Source organism: Chenopodium quinoa, unplaced genomic scaffold (genome assembly GCF_001683475.1).
Source record: "Chenopodium quinoa cultivar QQ74 unplaced genomic scaffold, ASM168347v1, whole genome shotgun sequence".
In the NCBI taxonomy this organism is placed as follows: Eukaryota; Viridiplantae; Streptophyta; class Magnoliopsida; order Caryophyllales; family Amaranthaceae; genus Chenopodium; species Chenopodium quinoa.
In genome coordinates this window covers 894,786-913,404 of record NW_018743574.1, presented here as the reverse complement: position 1 = coordinate 913,404, position 18,619 = coordinate 894,786, and the positions used below count along the sequence as shown (strand labels likewise).

The 18,619-nt window shown below is 33.7% G+C and overlaps 2 protein-coding genes and 2 long non-coding RNA genes across 7 annotated transcripts; 2 read left to right on the top strand and 2 right to left on the bottom strand.

Moving 5' to 3' along the window:
• Positions 1–722: 722 nt before the first annotated feature.
• On the bottom strand, positions 723–3,288 carry LOC110681858. Its single transcript, XR_002503352.1, has 2 exons — positions 1,808–3,288; positions 723–930 (listed from the first exon to the last, which is right to left on the bottom strand). It is a non-coding gene; the product is annotated as an uncharacterized LOC110681858 (long non-coding RNA).
• Positions 3,289–7,677: 4,389 nt separating this feature from the next.
• On the top strand, positions 7,678–8,736 carry LOC110681737. Its single transcript, XM_021857865.1, has one exon. It carries the CDS (start codon positions 7,678–7,680, stop codon positions 8,734–8,736), a length of 1,059 nt encoding a protein of 352 aa, XP_021713557.1.
• A 9-nt stretch (positions 8,737–8,745) lies between these two features.
• LOC110681857 lies at positions 8,746–11,091 on the top strand. Of its 4 annotated transcripts, XM_021858001.1 has the most exons (9): positions 8,746–9,060; positions 9,188–9,451; positions 9,538–9,878; positions 9,956–10,129; positions 10,221–10,325; positions 10,404–10,473; positions 10,561–10,658; positions 10,762–10,842; positions 10,873–11,091. In XM_021858001.1, exons 1-8 carry the CDS (start codon positions 8,779–8,781, stop codon positions 10,799–10,801), a joined length of 1,374 nt encoding a protein of 457 aa, XP_021713693.1. In that variant the 5' UTR covers positions 8,746–8,778; the 3' UTR covers positions 10,802–10,842; positions 10,873–11,091. The 4 variants fall into 4 exon arrangements, with proteins under 4 accessions (XP_021713693.1, XP_021713692.1, XP_021713695.1 ...); XM_021858000.1 differs by having other exon boundaries at positions 10,762–11,091; XM_021858003.1 differs by lacking the exon at positions 10,404–10,473 and having other exon boundaries at positions 10,762–11,091.
• Positions 11,092–12,136: 1,045 nt separating this feature from the next.
• Positions 12,137–15,340, bottom strand: LOC110681856. Its single transcript, XR_002503351.1, has 2 exons — positions 13,319–15,340; positions 12,137–12,449 (listed from the first exon to the last, which is right to left on the bottom strand). It is a non-coding gene; the product is annotated as an uncharacterized LOC110681856 (long non-coding RNA).
• Between the last annotated feature and the right edge of the window lie 3,279 nt (positions 15,341–18,619).

Below are 18,619 nucleotides of genomic sequence, written 5' to 3'. Positions count from 1 at the left end.
AGTCGAATAAAGTTATACAACTACTAAATCTGATTCCACTAGATAAACGTCAGACGACAAACATTAGTACAAGGGACATTAGGAGATATTTAGATCATGAGTACTTCCAAATTAAACAAGCCAGCAATAGAGAAGAGTGATAGGCCAACCCTACCATGAAGGAAGTGGCCCTCGTAGAGAAGAGTGATAGTACAAACCTACAAAGTGGCCCTGGCCTTGAGCTTGAGCTTAAGCTTGATGGTTTGAGGAAACAAAATAGCTGTTAAATACGAGTCTGGGCCGCACCTGTCATAGGAGAGTGCAAGTCCACCACTTTCAAGACCAAGGAGGTCCTACCTCAAAACCATATGACAATGAGAGAAGTAGCCCCTTAGTCTTATATTGTAGTGCAGTGATAACTCTTGAATTCTTTCAATGTGGGAATCCATTACCACTACACTCCCCATTTTAAATGAACTAGTCTTTTGTCCCGTACAATGTATGGGCTTGTTATTGGTTTTTTTTTTTTTTTTTTGGTGCATGTAGTTTTATTTAATCATGAAATAGACAAATAGTAGTATGGAGACATCGGGGGTTTTGGTCGTGACTTATTTTGTGAGGAACAATAACTTTTTTTTTTTTTTTTTTTTTTGTTGTTGTTATTGTTGTTGTTGTTTTGCATTATAATATGTTGAATTTGGCATTCAATGGATTGGTAAGCAATCAATAATTAGGAAGTTAGATTAGCAAAATATTATTGAATATATGTTTAAGTAACTATGTTTACATAAGATAGTTGGGGAATGGCCGAATGAGATAGCATTCTTCATATTGTAGCATCCACATTTTCCCGTCATGTCTTCATATTTAGTCTCCTCCATTTTGTATGTTGTGGATTTTATTTGTCTTCAAGTGGTTGTATTTCCGGGATTGACTCATCATTCCTGTAAACTGATTAAAATTTGAGTATTAGCTAGACTTAGGCTTATTAACAATTTTCCAGTTTTGACAATTGGGGGTTTCAATTAACAAAAATTCATGCATGTTTAAATTTTATTTCAATTTCAGCGAAAATTTAAATATAAATTCTACAAAAAAAAATAAAAAAAATAAAAAAAAAAAAAAATAATAATAATAATAATAATAATAATAATAATAATAAAAGGCACAAGATGATAGTCACTCACCAAATGTGAATCTACATGTGAATTTGATTATGGAAGTACTATGTTATATAGAATTAATATTGTAGTGGCAGATGATTGAATAAATCTCCGTACTAAAAAAGCATTAACATACATCATTATTATGTTCGGAATTTGTAACCGAAAACATGATTAAAGGAATTTAATTTGTGGGAATTGAAGAGGGGAGATGAAGAGGAAGAGTGTGGAATTATTTGTGGGTTTCCTGATGAAGATGAAGCGGCCATCGGATTACGGTGGGTTTTTGATTTAATTTACAGATTTACATATACTCCATATTAAATTGTGTGGTGGAATGAAAGGTCATAGCTAGCTTTTAGCTAACATAAAATCCAAACAGTTTAGCTTTTACTCCAACTAATATCTCTAAATTATGCTCAGTTTTAAATTCTTAATTAATATTAATAATTTGATGACTAATTACTTTCCATTTAAATATTGATTTGTACACGTGGCACATTGTATTGGAATAATGAACACGTGGCACATTGGATTGGAATAGTGAGCATGTGGCACATTGGATTGGAAAAGAGAACATAGGATGAAGACATGTGTGTATCATGGTTAGAGTTTTTAAAGACTAAGTATAGATATAGATTAGTGTGAGACAAGAGAATGCTTACATCTAGGTTGTTCCCGGGCTCAACAAGCATCCTTGGGCCATCGCAACCATCCGTATGAAACAAGCAGTTTAACGAATCCAAGCTCGGGAGGATTCACGTCTGGGCAATATATTGAAATCGATATGATTACGCAAATGAATCGCACCCTCGCTAATGCTAATGCTATGATCAACCAACTTTTGAACTTTTGAAAGTTGTATAATTTCAAAAGGCACTATACAATGCAACCTCATCATGGCAAAGAGACAAGTCCTCTGTTCCATCCAAACTAATAGTCCGGCCTTTGAAAACTTTATTTCACAATAATCAATCTATAAACACACTTTTACAAAGTGTATATTTTACTTTTTACCGTTCTTTTATCATCTTATCTTTACAGTGTTACAGTGTTAGGATTTTTCTTTTTTTTTTTGTGTTTTTTTTTATCCAGTATATACTTGACACGTATACTAAATGGGACCTACTTAAGGTTTTTTGGATGACGTTAGTAAGAGGTGGTGAAATCAATTTTTTTGGTTTTTTGGTGGTGTTATAATCAAACTTTTAAATTTTGTGGTGTTATAAACAAAATTTGTGTTTTTTTGTGGTGTTATTTTCTAAAATTTCCAAAAAAAAATGACAAGAGAGGTAAGTAGTGGGGTTAATGAGATGGTTGTGAGATTAAAGATGTGATCTTATTTGTCCAAAAATAAAATGGGGTAAAATTTAAATGACGACCTAAAGAAATTGAGGCAAAAAAATAAATGACGGAGAGAGTAAAAGACTAAATTTAAACAATCGTCACGCCTAATCATCAGTTTCATCACGCACTTAAAATGCAGCCTGGTTGAAAAGAATAAAGTACTCCGTAACATATATGTCAAGCCTGAAGAATATGTACTTCTTACTCCTAAACTATAAATATGTTAATCTTCTATTTAAAACTTTAAAGAACATTGTATGATAACAAACTCTGAAAAAGAATATAATGAATAATACACACACAAAATCATACTCGTAATACAAAGTTCATATATCAATAATCTAATAAATGAACCATTGTACCCCGTACACATTGAAAATACCATACAAGAAAAGAATGAATTGTTATTTTTTTTCTTATAAATACATTAATTTTGAGAGTTTGGAAGGAATAATTGAGGAATTACAACAAGTAGGAGCTTTGGAGAATGGTATTTTTTGGGTTAAATGGAGCATATATAGTTTAGTACGTAATTCACCGGTGACAATGGGTAAATGTCTACCCATTATTACAATTCCCTTTCATCCAATTTTCGTACTATTTCTACTTTGCAATAATTTAAAAAGGTAGATGCATGCAGTACATGCATGTCCCAAAACTTTATTTTGACCCCATCCAGCTCATTTCATCTACTGCATGCAACTTTATCAGAAAAAAGGAAAGAAAAAAAAAAACAGTAGATGGCCTAAGTTACCAGAAACAGACATGTTTGACTAATAATTAAAGTAATACTTACATGATTGTGATAACTTGAGGTGGTATTGTACAAAATGCGAATAATACATGGTGATATTTACTAAATTTTCCTATTTTTAATGCAAAATTGGCTCAACAACATTCTAAACTATGACTTATTTACACCAAATATTTTGTATATTGTGCAGTAATTAAAACACCACAAATTACTAACTTGGGTGCAAAGCATACCTTTAGTAAGCATTATGACCGCCTTTCTCATTACGTATTCATTGGTCATAAAAAAAATCGATTGTCTATTACAACTTATGTACTAAGAAAATATTATCATGATCTTATTAGAATTGTTCAAAGTTTAGTATCTAAAAAAATTATTTTAACACATAATTAAATATTATCATGATCTTATTAGTATCCATTGAATATATGTATTATAAACCGCATAAAATACAAGTGAGTGGAATATAAAAGGACAAAAGAAATATTATTTTGTTAAATATTAGTTGCAACTTTGGGTATTATTTGTGAAATAGGAAAAAATTTCAAAGTTACATTAGGAAAAATATATATGTCAGTTAAAAGAAATGAATAGTTAACTATCTCAGTTATTGAATCCTGTATTATACCGTTAAGGTTTGTAGGTTGGTTTACAAATACTAGTTTCTAGCCTCTTTGCGTATGATTTCTCAATTCACATTCTCAATAAAACCATAAACCAAAACACATTATAGTCTTTCTCGTAAGCCATACATTAAAACCAAAAGATTTCCAAAAAAAAACAATGTTTGAGGTACGAGGCTTGTGTCTCCTCTTGCCACTGGTATGGTTGAGTTTAGCTAGACTTACAATCACCACTTTAGCCACCACGTCCACCCCCTTTGCGAAACCCGGTTGCCAAACTAGGTGCGGAAACATAACTATCCCCTACCCGTTTGGTATCGGCTATGATGGCAAAAACGAGTCATGTTCCTTGAATAAATTCTACAACATAATTTGCAACAATAGTTTCAATCCTCCAAAACCCTTTCTGAATTACAGTAACAATATCGAGGTCCTTAACATATCCATTGAGGACCAACACATGCTTGCTAAGAGCTTTGTGGCAGCTACATATTACAGACAAGGTACACTTGTAAACAAAACTCATGTTTCTTCAGCAGAGACAGACCTAACCAGATATCCCCTCGTTATTTCCGACACCAAGAACAAGCCACTAGTAGAAAAAGGCTCATTTGCGTCGCCATATTTGCGTCACTCATTCTAAAGAACGAAGCAAATGTGTATTTTTACCATCCTTTAAAGTTATTTGTGTCGCTTGTTATTGAAGAAGCGACGCAAAAGTCAAGTGTATGTTAGCTTTCTATCATTTGCGTCGCTCTTATTTATTGAAGCGACGCAAATACTAAAATTATTTGCGTCACTCATTTATTGACAAGCGACGCAAATAAGGCAGTGAAGTAATTGCGTCACTCTTTTAATAAATGAGCGACGCAAATAACAAATTTTCAGCATTTCAGATTTTGTTATTTGCGTCGCATTTTTATTATAAAGTGACGCAAATAACTCTATTGGACTTTAGGTTATTCATTTCTGCGCTTTTTTGACCTTAGCTTTTCATGCCAATCTTTCACTAATTCACTAAATGAAAAAAACAGAGTTGATTGCTTCTACAGAAAACTGCAATTCGACCCTTCAATCCAACAAATTCGCCCAAAATTCACCCACAAATTCGCCCAAAAAACTGCAATTCCCCAGCAAATTCAACATCCAAAATCGCAATCAAGTTCAACACCCATAATCGGCAGCAAATCCGAGCAATTTCGAGCAAAAATTTAGACCAAAAACCCTAATTAATTCGAACCCTTCAACCCCAGAAAAATTGATTATTTTCGACTAAAAATCCCCCATTTCAAGCAAAAAATGTACTCAATTCCATACGAATTCGAACCCTAGAAACCCCAAAAAATTCAATTAAAAATCCTGCTGAAAAAATTCGAGCAATTATTGAAATTTTCGACTGGAAAAATCGCTTAATTTCGCCCCCAAAAACCCGAGGAAGTTCAAGCAAATTACAGCAATGTTGAATTTTTGAATTTTCGAGTGGAAAAATCGCATAATTTCGCCCCCAAAAATCGATTTCGGCTAGACATTGTTGAATTTTTGAAATCAATTTCACCTATGGTAAGATTGCTTCTATTTATGGTAGTTTAATTTCAGGTTTAGTGTTAGTTCACTAATTAGAAATTATATGGCATATTTAATTGAATTTTTATAATTTCAGTCATTGAATTTTCATTGAGGCTCATCTCAATTCTACTGGTTTAATATATTCACCTGCATATTTTCAGCTAGTACATTTAGTCTTTAGATTTTTACAGTTGTTGTTTTGCAATATACTATTGGTTGCTTGTTTGCATCTTTGAACATTCATTGTTTTTTCTTTAGTTTTATGGGTCATGTGAAAATATTGATAACTGATCAGATATATGAAGTTGCCATTACCAGAATTAGTATGCCTTCATCTATAATCAGAATGCACATTCAACTGCCCTACATGAGTTCAGTGCCAACTGGGTCCACGAGAAAATGGAAAGAAAGAGTATTCTGGCTGATTGGCAGCAATTTTGATTCCCACAACTGCTAATTCATAGTTTGCAACCAAAAAAAAATGGTGATAACTGATAAGTTACTGCACTGTACTATAATAACCTGTCATTGTTGAACAAGGTTTAATGTAGGAGTAGAAGAAAATACTGAAGGTCATAATATCTGCTTAATTCCCGTATCATGCTCAGCTAATTTTCACTTTTTTTACTACTATTTTTAGAAAATTAAAACCATCACATAAATCATCATAGAGTAGGTCCATTTGGCTATGAATAAGATTATAAGAGAATCCTAAGGTTAGCAAGAAAGAATTCAAAGAAAGCAGAACATATTCATGAAAAATTGATCTTCTGAAAGTGTTTGGCTTTCAATTCACTAGAATGGAGGAAGCCATCTTACAAACTGACCAACACAAAGAGTTCCACAGAGATCAACTTGGAAGACTACATTCCACCAGTCAGATATTTGCATACTAAACAATATTGATTATTGATAAATAGTCTTACATGTTTATACTCTGAACTCTCCATAAAGATCCCACTGGTAGAAGCCTACTTTTTTAACCAACTACGGGCCTGCTTCACTAGCAAGCTCTTCGATATTCCATCGATCAAGTAAATGAGCGGTCTTGTGAGTTACCTCTCCATTTTATGTCTGTTGCTGTAATGTTTTATCCATTTTTCCTTCTCATCAGGTTCATCATAGATCACCAATTGCTTTTCCAATAATAATATAATATTACTTTCAGTGCCCATTTTCTCTACATTTAGTCTGTAGATTTTTACAGTTGCTGTTTTGCAATATACTACTGGTTTGCAGCTGCATCTTTGAGCTGCTGGTTTGCATCTTTGAACATTCATTGTTTTTTCTTTAATTTTATGGGTCATGTGACATCTATGGTTCTTTGAATGTCTTATTAAAATTATTTTTTATCGTTTAATTTTTTTAAAGGCATCATCATAATGGGTGATGGGAAGCACGAATTGGGCGCGTTTATGAGAACAAGTACCTCTACTTAGGCACTTACAGTAATGTCCTGAACTCTATTTCTCTCGTGCTCGCTCTTGTTCTATGAGATTTAGGATCACGAGCACACACGCAACTATGTTGGTTTAATATATGTAATTTTTTATGGCAGATTCTTAATTATGCGGAAGTGAATTCCACAAGTTGCTCGAGGTTCTGGTTGTGGACAAACGATTAAGGCGGTAGTACGCATACGAGATTGTCTTCACTTGTGGTATATATATCTGAACCATTCTTTGCAATATTAACTTATTTGTTCTGGTTGGTATAATGATTGTGAATTGTATGTGATTTTTAATTGTGATATAATTGATTGGAATTGCAATAATACTTGCATCATTGGCTTAGATACCCGTTCAGGGCTTACTCATTAGGAGTAAGTCTTGAATAGTCCCCGGTTTGGGACTGTTCTTGAATGTTCTATCTCATTTAGGTGATAACTACTTGAATTGTTTTGGGTCTAAGAAGATCATGGCTCACTATTTCCCGATTGTTCTCTGGGTACATATGTTGATAGCCGATTATCTACATTGTGTGCTTGGAGAACTATAGGGAAATGCTTCCGGATTTTCTTTAGAACCAAAATTTACAAGTAGTTATTGGTGAGATAGGACATTCAAGATGTGGTTAGGTTGGAGTGATAAGGACCTTATTGGATCATCCGGAGTTGCATTTACATGATAAAAACTTTGAATGAAAATGTTTGATGCCTTATATTCTTGTTTATGGTTAAGGAGCTATATATGTTACAAAATATACACATTATCTTAAAATTAATTTTGTTATTCAGTGGTTGAAAATGGATCGAAGTTGGATGTATGGTAAACAAAATTGTACAAGTTTTTTACAAGGAACTGAAGAGTTTAGCACTGTTGCCTTAAAACACCAAACAGAGAATAAATCAAAGATTATTCTTTGTCCTTGTTGTGACTGTAATAATTCGAGGGGATATCGTGATATAGTTGATATTAAAGATCATCTAATTCGTCGTGGGTTTAAAGAAAACTACACGAGGTGGACATGGCATGGTGAGAGCATATATATTGAGGCAAGTTCTAGTTATTGTCCAAGGGAAGATGAGAATCATTGTGATGATGATAATGAACACCAAGGTGAGGATATCGATACAGCTGATGATATTGGTGTTGAAAGTGAGAGTGAAGTGGAGAAGGACAGGATAGATGAAATGATGCATGATGTTGAAGACCACTTCACGGAGTGTCCCCAGACATATGATAGTATTTTGAGAGCTGCTGAAACCCCGTTATATCCTGGTTGTACAAAGTTCACTAAACTTGGTGCTATTATGAAGTTATTCAACTTAAAGGCGAGCAATTGTTGGACCGACAAGGGTTTTACGCAGTTGTTAGAAGCCTTAGTAGAAATGTTTCCCGACGGGAATGAACTTCCAAACTCCACCTATGAGGCCAAGAAACTTATGTGCCCCTTGGGTATGGAGTATGAAAAGATACATGCTTGTCCCAATGACTGTGTGTTATATCGAAATGAGTATGCTGATTTGCATGAGTGTCCAAGGTGTGGAGTTTCTCGTTACAAGATGAATGATACTGGTGAGATGTGTAAGAAAGGGTCTCCGGCTAAAGTATTATGGTATCTTCCAATTATACCGAGATTTAGGAGACTCTTCTCGGATGAAAAAACTGCAAAATTATTGAGGTGGCATGCTGATGGGAGGAAGAAAGATGGGTTAATGAGGCATCCTGCTGATTCCCCGCAATGGAGGAACATTGATCGAAAGTTCAAGGACTTTGGTGAAGAAGATCGAAATCTTAGGCTTGGTCTTAGTACAGGTGGAATGAACCCATTTGGGACACTAAGTACCCAATATAGCACCTGACCGGTTCTTCTAACTATCTACAATTTGCCTCCTTGGTTATGCATGAAGTCTAGATACATTATGTTGTCCCTTCTAATATCTGGGCCTAAACAACCTGGAAATGACATTGATGTGTATCTAGCGCCTCTCATTGAAGATTTGAAATTGTTGTGGAATGAAGGTGTCCAAATGTTTGATGCATATAGTAAAACCAATTTCACTTTACGTGCCATGATTTTTTGTACGATAAATGACTTCCCAGCTTATGGGAATTTGTCGGGGTACACTGTGAAGGGAAGAACTCCTTGCCCCATTTGTGAAGATGATCCATTTGCAAACATACAGGTATCCAAAACTTTGTTATTTTATATTTTTTATCTTTTTTTTAATGATTTATGACTGCAACATACTTTTAACTTTGTAACTCAGTTTTCTATATTTTTTAATTATGAGTTTTTTCTATCTTTGTAAGGAACCGGTTCCTTGTCGGCTATCATTGTTGAAAAATGACTCTGAGAAAGTCATTGTAGCTGAAGGTACATATCATCCGGAGTTAATCCTTGATCATCATAGTAACCTCATTCCGGATCACGTGAGGGTGAGTGTTGATGATTTTTTTGACGAGTTCAAAGAATTCTCGGTTCCAGTTCCTTCTTCAGTCATCAAGAAACTTAAGCATGCTCACAGTACATTTACCCAATGGCCGAAAGACTTGGTTTCACTCATGCATGACAAGGTAAATTATTTTTGTAACAATTTACATATAGTTTGCCATACAAAATATAGCAAATTGTTGAATAGATTTGCTTTACTATTGATTAGGAATTCATATCAAATAAGAACAATGGTAACAACAAAGCGGCCAAAGAAAACATGCAAGACAAACTGAAAGTAGTTGAAAGTGGTCGCGAAACAAAAGAGTCCAACACCAATCCAAAAAAAGTTTTTCTTATGGATTATGCTTTGGAAAACTTGTCTCAGAAGTGTGGGTCTTTGAATAGTTTGTTATCTTCATTACCCGAAGGTGAAACTATTAAGGTTAAGGCTGATGCTTGGACCTTTAGTTATGAAGACAATAAGGACATCATTATTAAACGTGAAGATGTCAATCAACTTCTCACAGGAGCTTGGCTGAATATTTCAGTTTTGCAAGTGTTTATGATGTAAGATATTCAAATTTCACTCTTCCCATATACTTATTTATTACTATTTATAATGTTATTACATGAAATATATGTAGGGCCTTGAGTGACTTACTCGATACGGAGGAAGTGGCTTCCATTGGATTCATGTGTCCGGAAATGATTTCAGAAACCTATTTGCATAGTGATGCTGATCGTATCCTACTATACATGACACATGTGATGGAAAAACAAAAATCTAAGCAATTCATCTTATGCCCATACCATGAAAAGTATAAACTTTGAACTTGTATTTATTTGAACTTTGCAAATTGTTGATATTATTTTACTCTTTTACAAATGTGTGTCTAATTTATTATGTAGGAATCATTGGGTTCTTTTAGTCTTATGCATGGCTAAGCGTGAAGTCATCATCTTTGATTCTTTGAGGCAGAAGCGAAATTTAGCAATTAAGTTTGCAATGACAAAGTAAGTCTAGTTTGTTATTAATGTCATGATTTTATGTGTGTAAGAGTAATATATATGTTATTTGTTTCAAATGTGTAGTGCTTTTCGAAGTTTTAAGGCATTAAGTGGAAAATCTAGGGGAAGTAAATTGACATGGCATTTGGGACAGGTTACCTTAATTTCTTACCCTAACTTTTAGTTTCTTAATAATTGAAGTATAGCAATTTAATTCGACTTACAAATATATTACATGTAGTGTCCTCAACAATTGGGTGGACGTGAGTGTGGCTACTACGTCATGCGTTATATGTACGAAATACTTAACATCACCATAGCAGTGAAGATCTTATTCAGGTATGAGTTGTCAAATATTTCATTTTTGTTTGATAAATACAATTTGATGTTAGCTACAATCTTGAATTAAAACTTTCCTCTTGTATATTTGTTGTGTTGATAGAATTTTTCAAGAACTACACCTTACACCGAGGAGGAGATAAATGAGATCCGAGATATTTGGGCAGAGTATTTTATATGTAATGTTGAACTTTAGATTTACCACTTAGCGCATGTTTGACTCTTGTTTTGGATTATAGGCTTGAAATGAAGTAATTTGGTTAATTGGTGTTGGGATGATGAGTATAATGTCTATGATATTGAGATGTAAATTATTGGACAGGTTGTTAATATAATGCCGTCATTCCCAATTTTATGGGTAGGCCAAATGACAAAGGAGACTCTGCCAAAATTTACATTTGCATTATTCAATAATATTGCATTTTAATTTCAATTATATTAGCGTTAGCATATTACTTTATACCTAGGAAAACAGGTACTACAAACATATACAAGGCAATTATTATATTATAATTAAAAAAAAAAATTCACCTCATTTGCGTCACTCATTAAACAAACAAGTGACGCAAATACAGCAGTTTTGTATTGTCTATTCAGTCATTTGCGTCACTCCTATATAAACAAGTGACGCAAATAACAAAAAATAAGTTAATTGGAAGAGTCATTTGCGTCGCTTGTTTATAAAGGAGCGACGCAAATAACAAAAAAAGTTTATCTGAAAAGTCATTTGCGTCGCTTGTTTATAAAGGAGCGACGCAAATAACTAAAAATAAGTTTATCAGAAAAGTCATTTGCGTCGCCCTTTTATAAAGGAGTGACGCAAATGACTAAAAATAAGTTTATCAGAAAAGTCATTTGCGTCACTCTTTTATAAAGGAGTGACGCAAATAACAAAAAATAAGTTAATCAGAAAAGTCATTTGCGTCGCTCCTTTATAAAAGAGTGACGCAAATGACAAAAAATAAGTTTATCAGAAAAGTCATTTGCGTCGCTTATTTATAAAGGAGCGACGCAAATGACAAAAAATAAGTTTATCAAAAAAGTCATTTGCGTCGCTCCTTTACAAAGTGACCCTGGCCTTGAGCTTGAGCTTAAGCTTGATGGTTTGAGGAAACAAAATAGCCGTTAAATACGAGTCTGGGCCGCACCTGTCATAGGAGAGTGCAAGTCCACCACTTTCAAGACCAAGAAGGTCCTACCTCAAAACCATATGACAATGAGAGGAATAGCCCCTTAGTCTTATATTGTAGTGTAGTGATAACTCTTGAATTCTTTCAATGTGGGAATCCATTACCACTACACTCTTCATTTTAAATGAACTAGTCTTTTGTCCCGTACAATGTACGGGCTTGTTATTGGTTTTTTTTTTTTTTTTTTTTTTTTGGTGCATGTAGTTTTATTTAATCATGAAATAGACAAATAGTAGTATGGAGACATCGGGGGTTTTGGTCGTGACTTATTTTGTGAGGAACAATAACTTTTTTTTTTTTTTTTTGTTGTTATTGTTGTTGTTGTTTTGCATTATAATATGTTGAATTTGGCATTCAATGGATTGGTAAGCAATCAATAATTAGGAAGTTAGATTAGCAAAATATTATTGAATATATGTTTAAGTAACTATGTTTACATAAGATAGTTGGGGAATGGCCGAATGAGATAGCATTCTTCATATTGTAGCATCCACATTTTCCCGTCATGTCTTCATATTTAGTCTCCTCCATTTTGTATGTTGTGGATTTTATTTGTCTTCAAGTGGTTGTATTTCCGGGATTGACTCATCATTCCTGTAAACTGATTAAAATTTGAGTATTAGCTAGACTTAGGCTTATTAACAATTTTCCAGTTTTGACAATTGGGGGTTTCAATTAACAAAAATTCATGCATGTTTAAATTTTATTTCAATTTCAGCGAAAATTTAAATATAAATTCTACAAAAAAAAAATAAAAAAAAAAAAATAATAATAATAATAATAATAATAATAATATAATAATAAAAGGCACAAGATGATAGTCACTCACCAAATGTGAATCTACATGTGAATTTGATTATGGAAGTACTATGTTATATAGAATTAATATTGTAGTGGCAGATGATTGAATAAATCTCCGTACTAAAAAAGCATTAACATACATCATTATTATGTTCGGAATTTGTAACCGAAAACATGATTAAAGGAATTTAATTTGTGGGAATTGAAGAGGGGAGATGAGGAGGAAGAGTGTGGAATTATTTGTGGGTTTCCTGATGAAGATGAAGCGGTCATCGGATTACGGTGGGTTTTTGGTTTAATTTACAGATTTACATATACTCCATATTAAATTGTGTGGTGGAATGAAAGGTCAAAGCTAGCTTTTAGCTAACATAAAATCCAAACAGTTTAGCTTATACTCCAACTAATATCTCTAAATTATGCTCAGTTTTAAATTCTTAATTAATATTAATAATTTGATGACTAATTACTTTCCATTTAAATATTGATTTGTACACGTGGCACATTGTATTGGAATAATGAACACGTGGCACATTGGATTGGAATAGTGAGCATGTGGCACATTGGATTGGAAAAGAGAACATAGGATGAAGACATGTGTGTATCATGATTAGAGTTTTTAAAGACTAAGTATAGATATAGATTAGTGTGAGACAAGAGAATGCTTACATCTAGGTTGTTCCCGGGCTCAACAAGCATCCTTGGGCCATCGCAACCATCCGTATGAAACAAGCAGTTTAACAAATCCAAGCTCGGGAGGATTCACGTCTGGACAATATATTGAAATCGATATGATTACGCAAATGAATCGCACCCTCGCTAATGCTAATGCTATGATCCACCAACTTTTGAACTTTTGAAAGTTGTATAATTTCAAAAGGCACTATACAATGCAACCTCATCATGGCAAAGAGACAAGTCCTCTGTTCCATCCAAACTAATAGTCCGGCCTTTGAAAACTTTATTTCACAATAATCAATCTATAAACACACTTTTACAAAGTGTATATTTTACTTTTTACCGTTCTTTTATCATGTTATCTTTACAGTGTTATGGTAGTAATATTGTATTTCCTCTGTCCCTTAATTTTTGTTCCATAAAGAGTTGATACTTTACTAATTTTTGTTTGGAAAAAAAAAGGAAATTTTAGAAAATAACACCACAAAAAAACACAAATTTTGTTTATAACACCACAAAAAAATAAATTTTGATTATAACACCACAAGAAAACACCAAAATTTGATTTAACCACCACTTAACGGATTCTTGGATGGAATCCGTTAGTGGGGCCCATAATTGACACGTGTCAATAACCTATAGGTTTAAAAAAGATGAAATAATAAAAAGAAAAAAAAATCCCTTAACCCGGCTAGCCCCACCACCGGCGCCACCTCGCTTTAGCCGCAACCACTATAACCCAGGCCGCCGCCGACACCTATCTCCCCAACCAAAACCGGCGACACCCATCTCCCCAACCAAAACCACCCCACAACGCCGAATTTCGCCTTCCCTCTCCCCGAAAACCACTCACGCCGCTGAACTCATACGACCAAACGTCCAAACCCGAAAACCACCCCACGCCGCCGAACTCCTACATCACGGCACCAATAGCTACCTCGGCTACATCACCACCATCGTCGCCAAAATCTTCTTCCTTACCTAGAGCTTTCGTCGAAAATCGAAATCCCAACCCACATTACCCACAAACAGGGGCGGAGCCATGTAGGAACAAGGGGGGACGGTTGTCCCCCCATTTTTCCAAAAAAAAATTTAATTTATGTTAGCTTAAATAAATGCTGTAAATAAGAATAAATACCTTACATGTATACCTTATATAACAAAGACAACATTTGGTCTGGTGGTTGATGGGCTTGAGTAAAGCTTGTATTTCTCTTTGATCCTAGGTTCGATTCTTTACCCGATCATTTTTTTTGTTTCTTTTTGCTATTTTTGGACTTTATTTTTATTTCATTTTATAGTTTAGACAAAGTGCTCCTATTTAACTTCTTTTTCTTGTTTTTGGATTTTGCCATTTTTTTTTTTACTGGTTTTTAAATTTCATTATATAGTATGTAATTTATATATACAAAGTATTATAAGTCTTCAAACCTCTAATTACTCTCATTTAACTGTTTAATCAAGTATCGCCTTGTTGATAGTGATTACTAATGTGTTATTAAACTATTTGTAATGAACACATGTCTCCGTATTTTTTTATCTCTCTAATTATGTGTGCCTAAATTCTATTTTTTTTATAGCTTGTTTGGAACTAAGTTTCCAATTTTATTTTTAGTCAAAGAAAGTTTATTTATTTATTATTATTTTTTTTTTAAAATGTAACCCAAATCCCTTTACATCTACTATCAATTTGTGTAAATGCTTATCATTTGATAAATCATATTTATCGATTATTAAGGATTACATACCTTAAAATTGGGGTTTACCAGCATAAAAAAAAAATTTGGTTAATAAATTTCTTAATATGCAATTAATTTTTTAACAACTCCTCTTTCACCATATAAGAATAATTGTCATATCTCATAAGCGATTTCAAATATATATTAAACAATTTATGTGATCAATTTCTTTTTTCTTATAATTATTGTCGATTATTAAACATCTAAAAATTGTCCCCCCGGATTACAAATCCTGGCTCCGCCACTGCCCACAAACCTCCCTCACCTGAACCCTAACCCGTTTCAAGAAATCAAATTGAATCGGGGCTGGGCTGAGCTGGGTACGGTGTTTAAGGGTCAGCGTGGTGCTCGTTCAGGTGATCGGTCAAGGGTGGTCGGTCGAGGGTGGTCAGCTAGGGGAACCAGCAGCGCGGTGGGGGCAAGTGGAATGGCGCCGGTGGTGAGTGCGGTGGCTGGGTTAGGATTTTTCTTTTTTTTTGTGTTTTTTTTTATCCAGTATATACTTGACACGTATACTAAGTGGGACCTAATTAAGGTTTTTTGGATGACGTTAGTAAGAGGTGGTGAAATCAATTTTTTTGGTTTTTTGGTGGTGTTATAATCAAACTTTTAAATTTTGTGGTGTTATAAACAAAATTTGTGTTTTTTTTGTGGTGTTATTTTCTAAAATTTCCAAAAAAAATGACAAGAGAGGTAAGTAGTGGGGTTAATGAGATGGTTGTGAGATTAAAGATGTGATCTTATTTGTCCAAAAATAAAATGGGGTAAAATTTAAATGACGACCTAAAGAAATTGAGGCAAAAAAATAAGTGACGGAGAGAGTAAAAGACTAAATTTAAACAATCGTCACGCCTAATCATCAGTTTCATCACGCACTTAAGATGCAGTCTGGTTGAAAAGAAAAAAGTACTCCGTAACATATATGTCAAGCCTGAAGAATATGTACTTCTTACTCCTAAACTATAAATATGTTAATCTTCTATTTAAAACTTTAAAGAACATTGTATGATAACAAACTCTGAAAAAGAATATAATGAATAATACACACACAAAATCATACTCGTAATACAAAGTTCATATATCAATAATCTAATAAATGAACCATTGTACCCCGTACACATTGAAAATACCATACAAGAAAAGAATGAATTGTTATTTTTTTTCTTATAAATACATTAATTTTGAGAGTTTGGAAGGAATAATTGAGGAATTACAACAAGTAGGAGCTTTGGAGAATGGTATTTTTTGGGTTAAATGGAGCATATATAGTTTAGTACGTAATTCACCGGTGACAATGGGTAAATGTCTACCCATTATTACAATTCCCTTTCATCCAATTTTCGTACTATTTCTACTTTGCAATAATTTAAAAAGGTAGATGCATGCAGTACATGCATGTCCCAAAACTTTATTTTGACCCCATCCAGCTCATTCATCTACTGCATGCAACTTTATCAGAAAAAAGGAAAGAAAAAAAACAGTAGATGGCCTAAGTTACCAGAAACAGACATGTTTGACTAATAATTAAAGTAATACTTACATGATTGTGATAACTTGAGGTGGTATTGTACAAAATGCGAATAATACATGGTGATATTTACTAAATTTTCCTATTTTTAATGCAAAATTGGCTCAACAACATTCTAAACTATGACTTATTTACACCAAATATTTTGTATATTGTGCAGTAATTAAAACACCACAAATTACTAACTTGGGTGCAAAGCATACCTTTAGTAAGCATTATGACCGCCTTTCTCATTACGTATTCATTGGTCATAAAAAAAATCGATTGTCTATTACAACTTATGTACTAAGAAAATATTATCATGATCTTATTAGAATTGTTCAAAGTTTAGTATCTAAAAAAATTATTTTAACACATAATTAAATATTATCATGATCTTATTAGTATCCATTGAATATATGTATTATAAACCGCATAAAATACAAGTGAGTGGAATATAAAAGGACAAAAGAAATATTATTTTGTTAAATATTAGTTGCAACTTTGGGTATTATTTGTGAAATAGGAAAAAATTTCAAAGTTACATTAGGGAAAATATATATGTCAGTTAAAAGAAATGAATAGTTAACTATCTCAGTTATTGAATCCTGTATTATACCGTTAAGGTTTGTAGGTTGGTTTACAAATACTAGTTTCTAGCCTCTTTGCGTATGATTTCTCAATTCACATTCTCAATAAAACCATAAACCAAAACACATTATAGTCTTTCTCGTAAGCCATACATTAAAACCAAAAGATTTCCAAAAAAAAAAACAATGTTTGAGGTACGAGGCTTGTGTCTCCTCTTGCCACTGGTATGGTTGAGTTTAGCTAGTCTTACAATCACCACTTTAGCCACCACGCCCACCCCCTTTGCGAAACCCGGTTGCCAAACTAGGTGCGGAAACATAACTATCCCCTACCCGTTTGGTATCGGCTATGATGGCAAAAACGAGTCATGTTCCTTGAATAAATTCTACAACATAATTTGCAACAATAGTTTCAATCCTCCAAAACCCTTTCTGAATTACAGTAACAATATCGAGGTCCTTAACATATCCATTGAGGACCAACACATGCTTGCTAAGAGCTTTGTGGCAGCTACATATTACAGACAAGGTACACTTGTAAACAAAACTCATGTTTCTTCAGCAGAGACAGACCTAACCAGATATCCCCTCGTTATTTCCGACACCAAGAACAAGCCACTAGTAGAAAAAGGCTCATTTGCGTCGCCATATTTGCGTCACTCATTCTAAAGAACGAAGCAAATGTGTATTTTTACCATCCTTTAAAGTTATTTGTGTCGCTTGTTATTGAAGAAGCGACGCAAAAGTCAAGTGTATGTTAGCTTTCTATCATTTGCGTCGCTCTTATTTATTGAAGCGACGCAAATACTAAAATTATTTGCGTCACTCATTTATTGACAAGCGACGCAAATAAGGCAGTGAAGTAATTGCGTCACTCTTTTAATAAATGAGCGACGCAAATAACAAATTTTCAGCATTTCAGATTTTGTTATTTGCGTCGCATTTTTATTATAAAGTGACGCAAATAACTCTATTGGACTTTAGGTTATTCATTTCTGCGCTTTTTTGACCTTAGCTTTTCATGCCAATCTTTCACTAATTCACTAAATGAAAAAAACAGAGTTGATTGCTTCTACAGAAAACTGCAATTCGACCCTTCAATCCAACAAATTCGCCCAAAATTCACCCACAAATTCGCCCAAAAAACTGCAATTCCCCAGCAAATTCAACATCCAAAATCGCAATCAAGTTCAACACCCATAATCGGCAGCAAATCCGAGCAATTTCGAGCAAAAATTTAGACCAAAAACCCTAATTAATTCGAACCCTTCAACCCCAGAAAAATTGATTATTTTCGACTAAAAATCCCCCATTTCAAGCAAAAAATGTACTCAATTCCATACGAATTCGAACCCTAGAAACCCCAAAAAATTCAATTAAAAATCCTGCTGAAAAAATTCGAGCAATTATTGAAATTTTCGACTGGAAAAATCGCTTAATTTCGCCCCCAAAAACC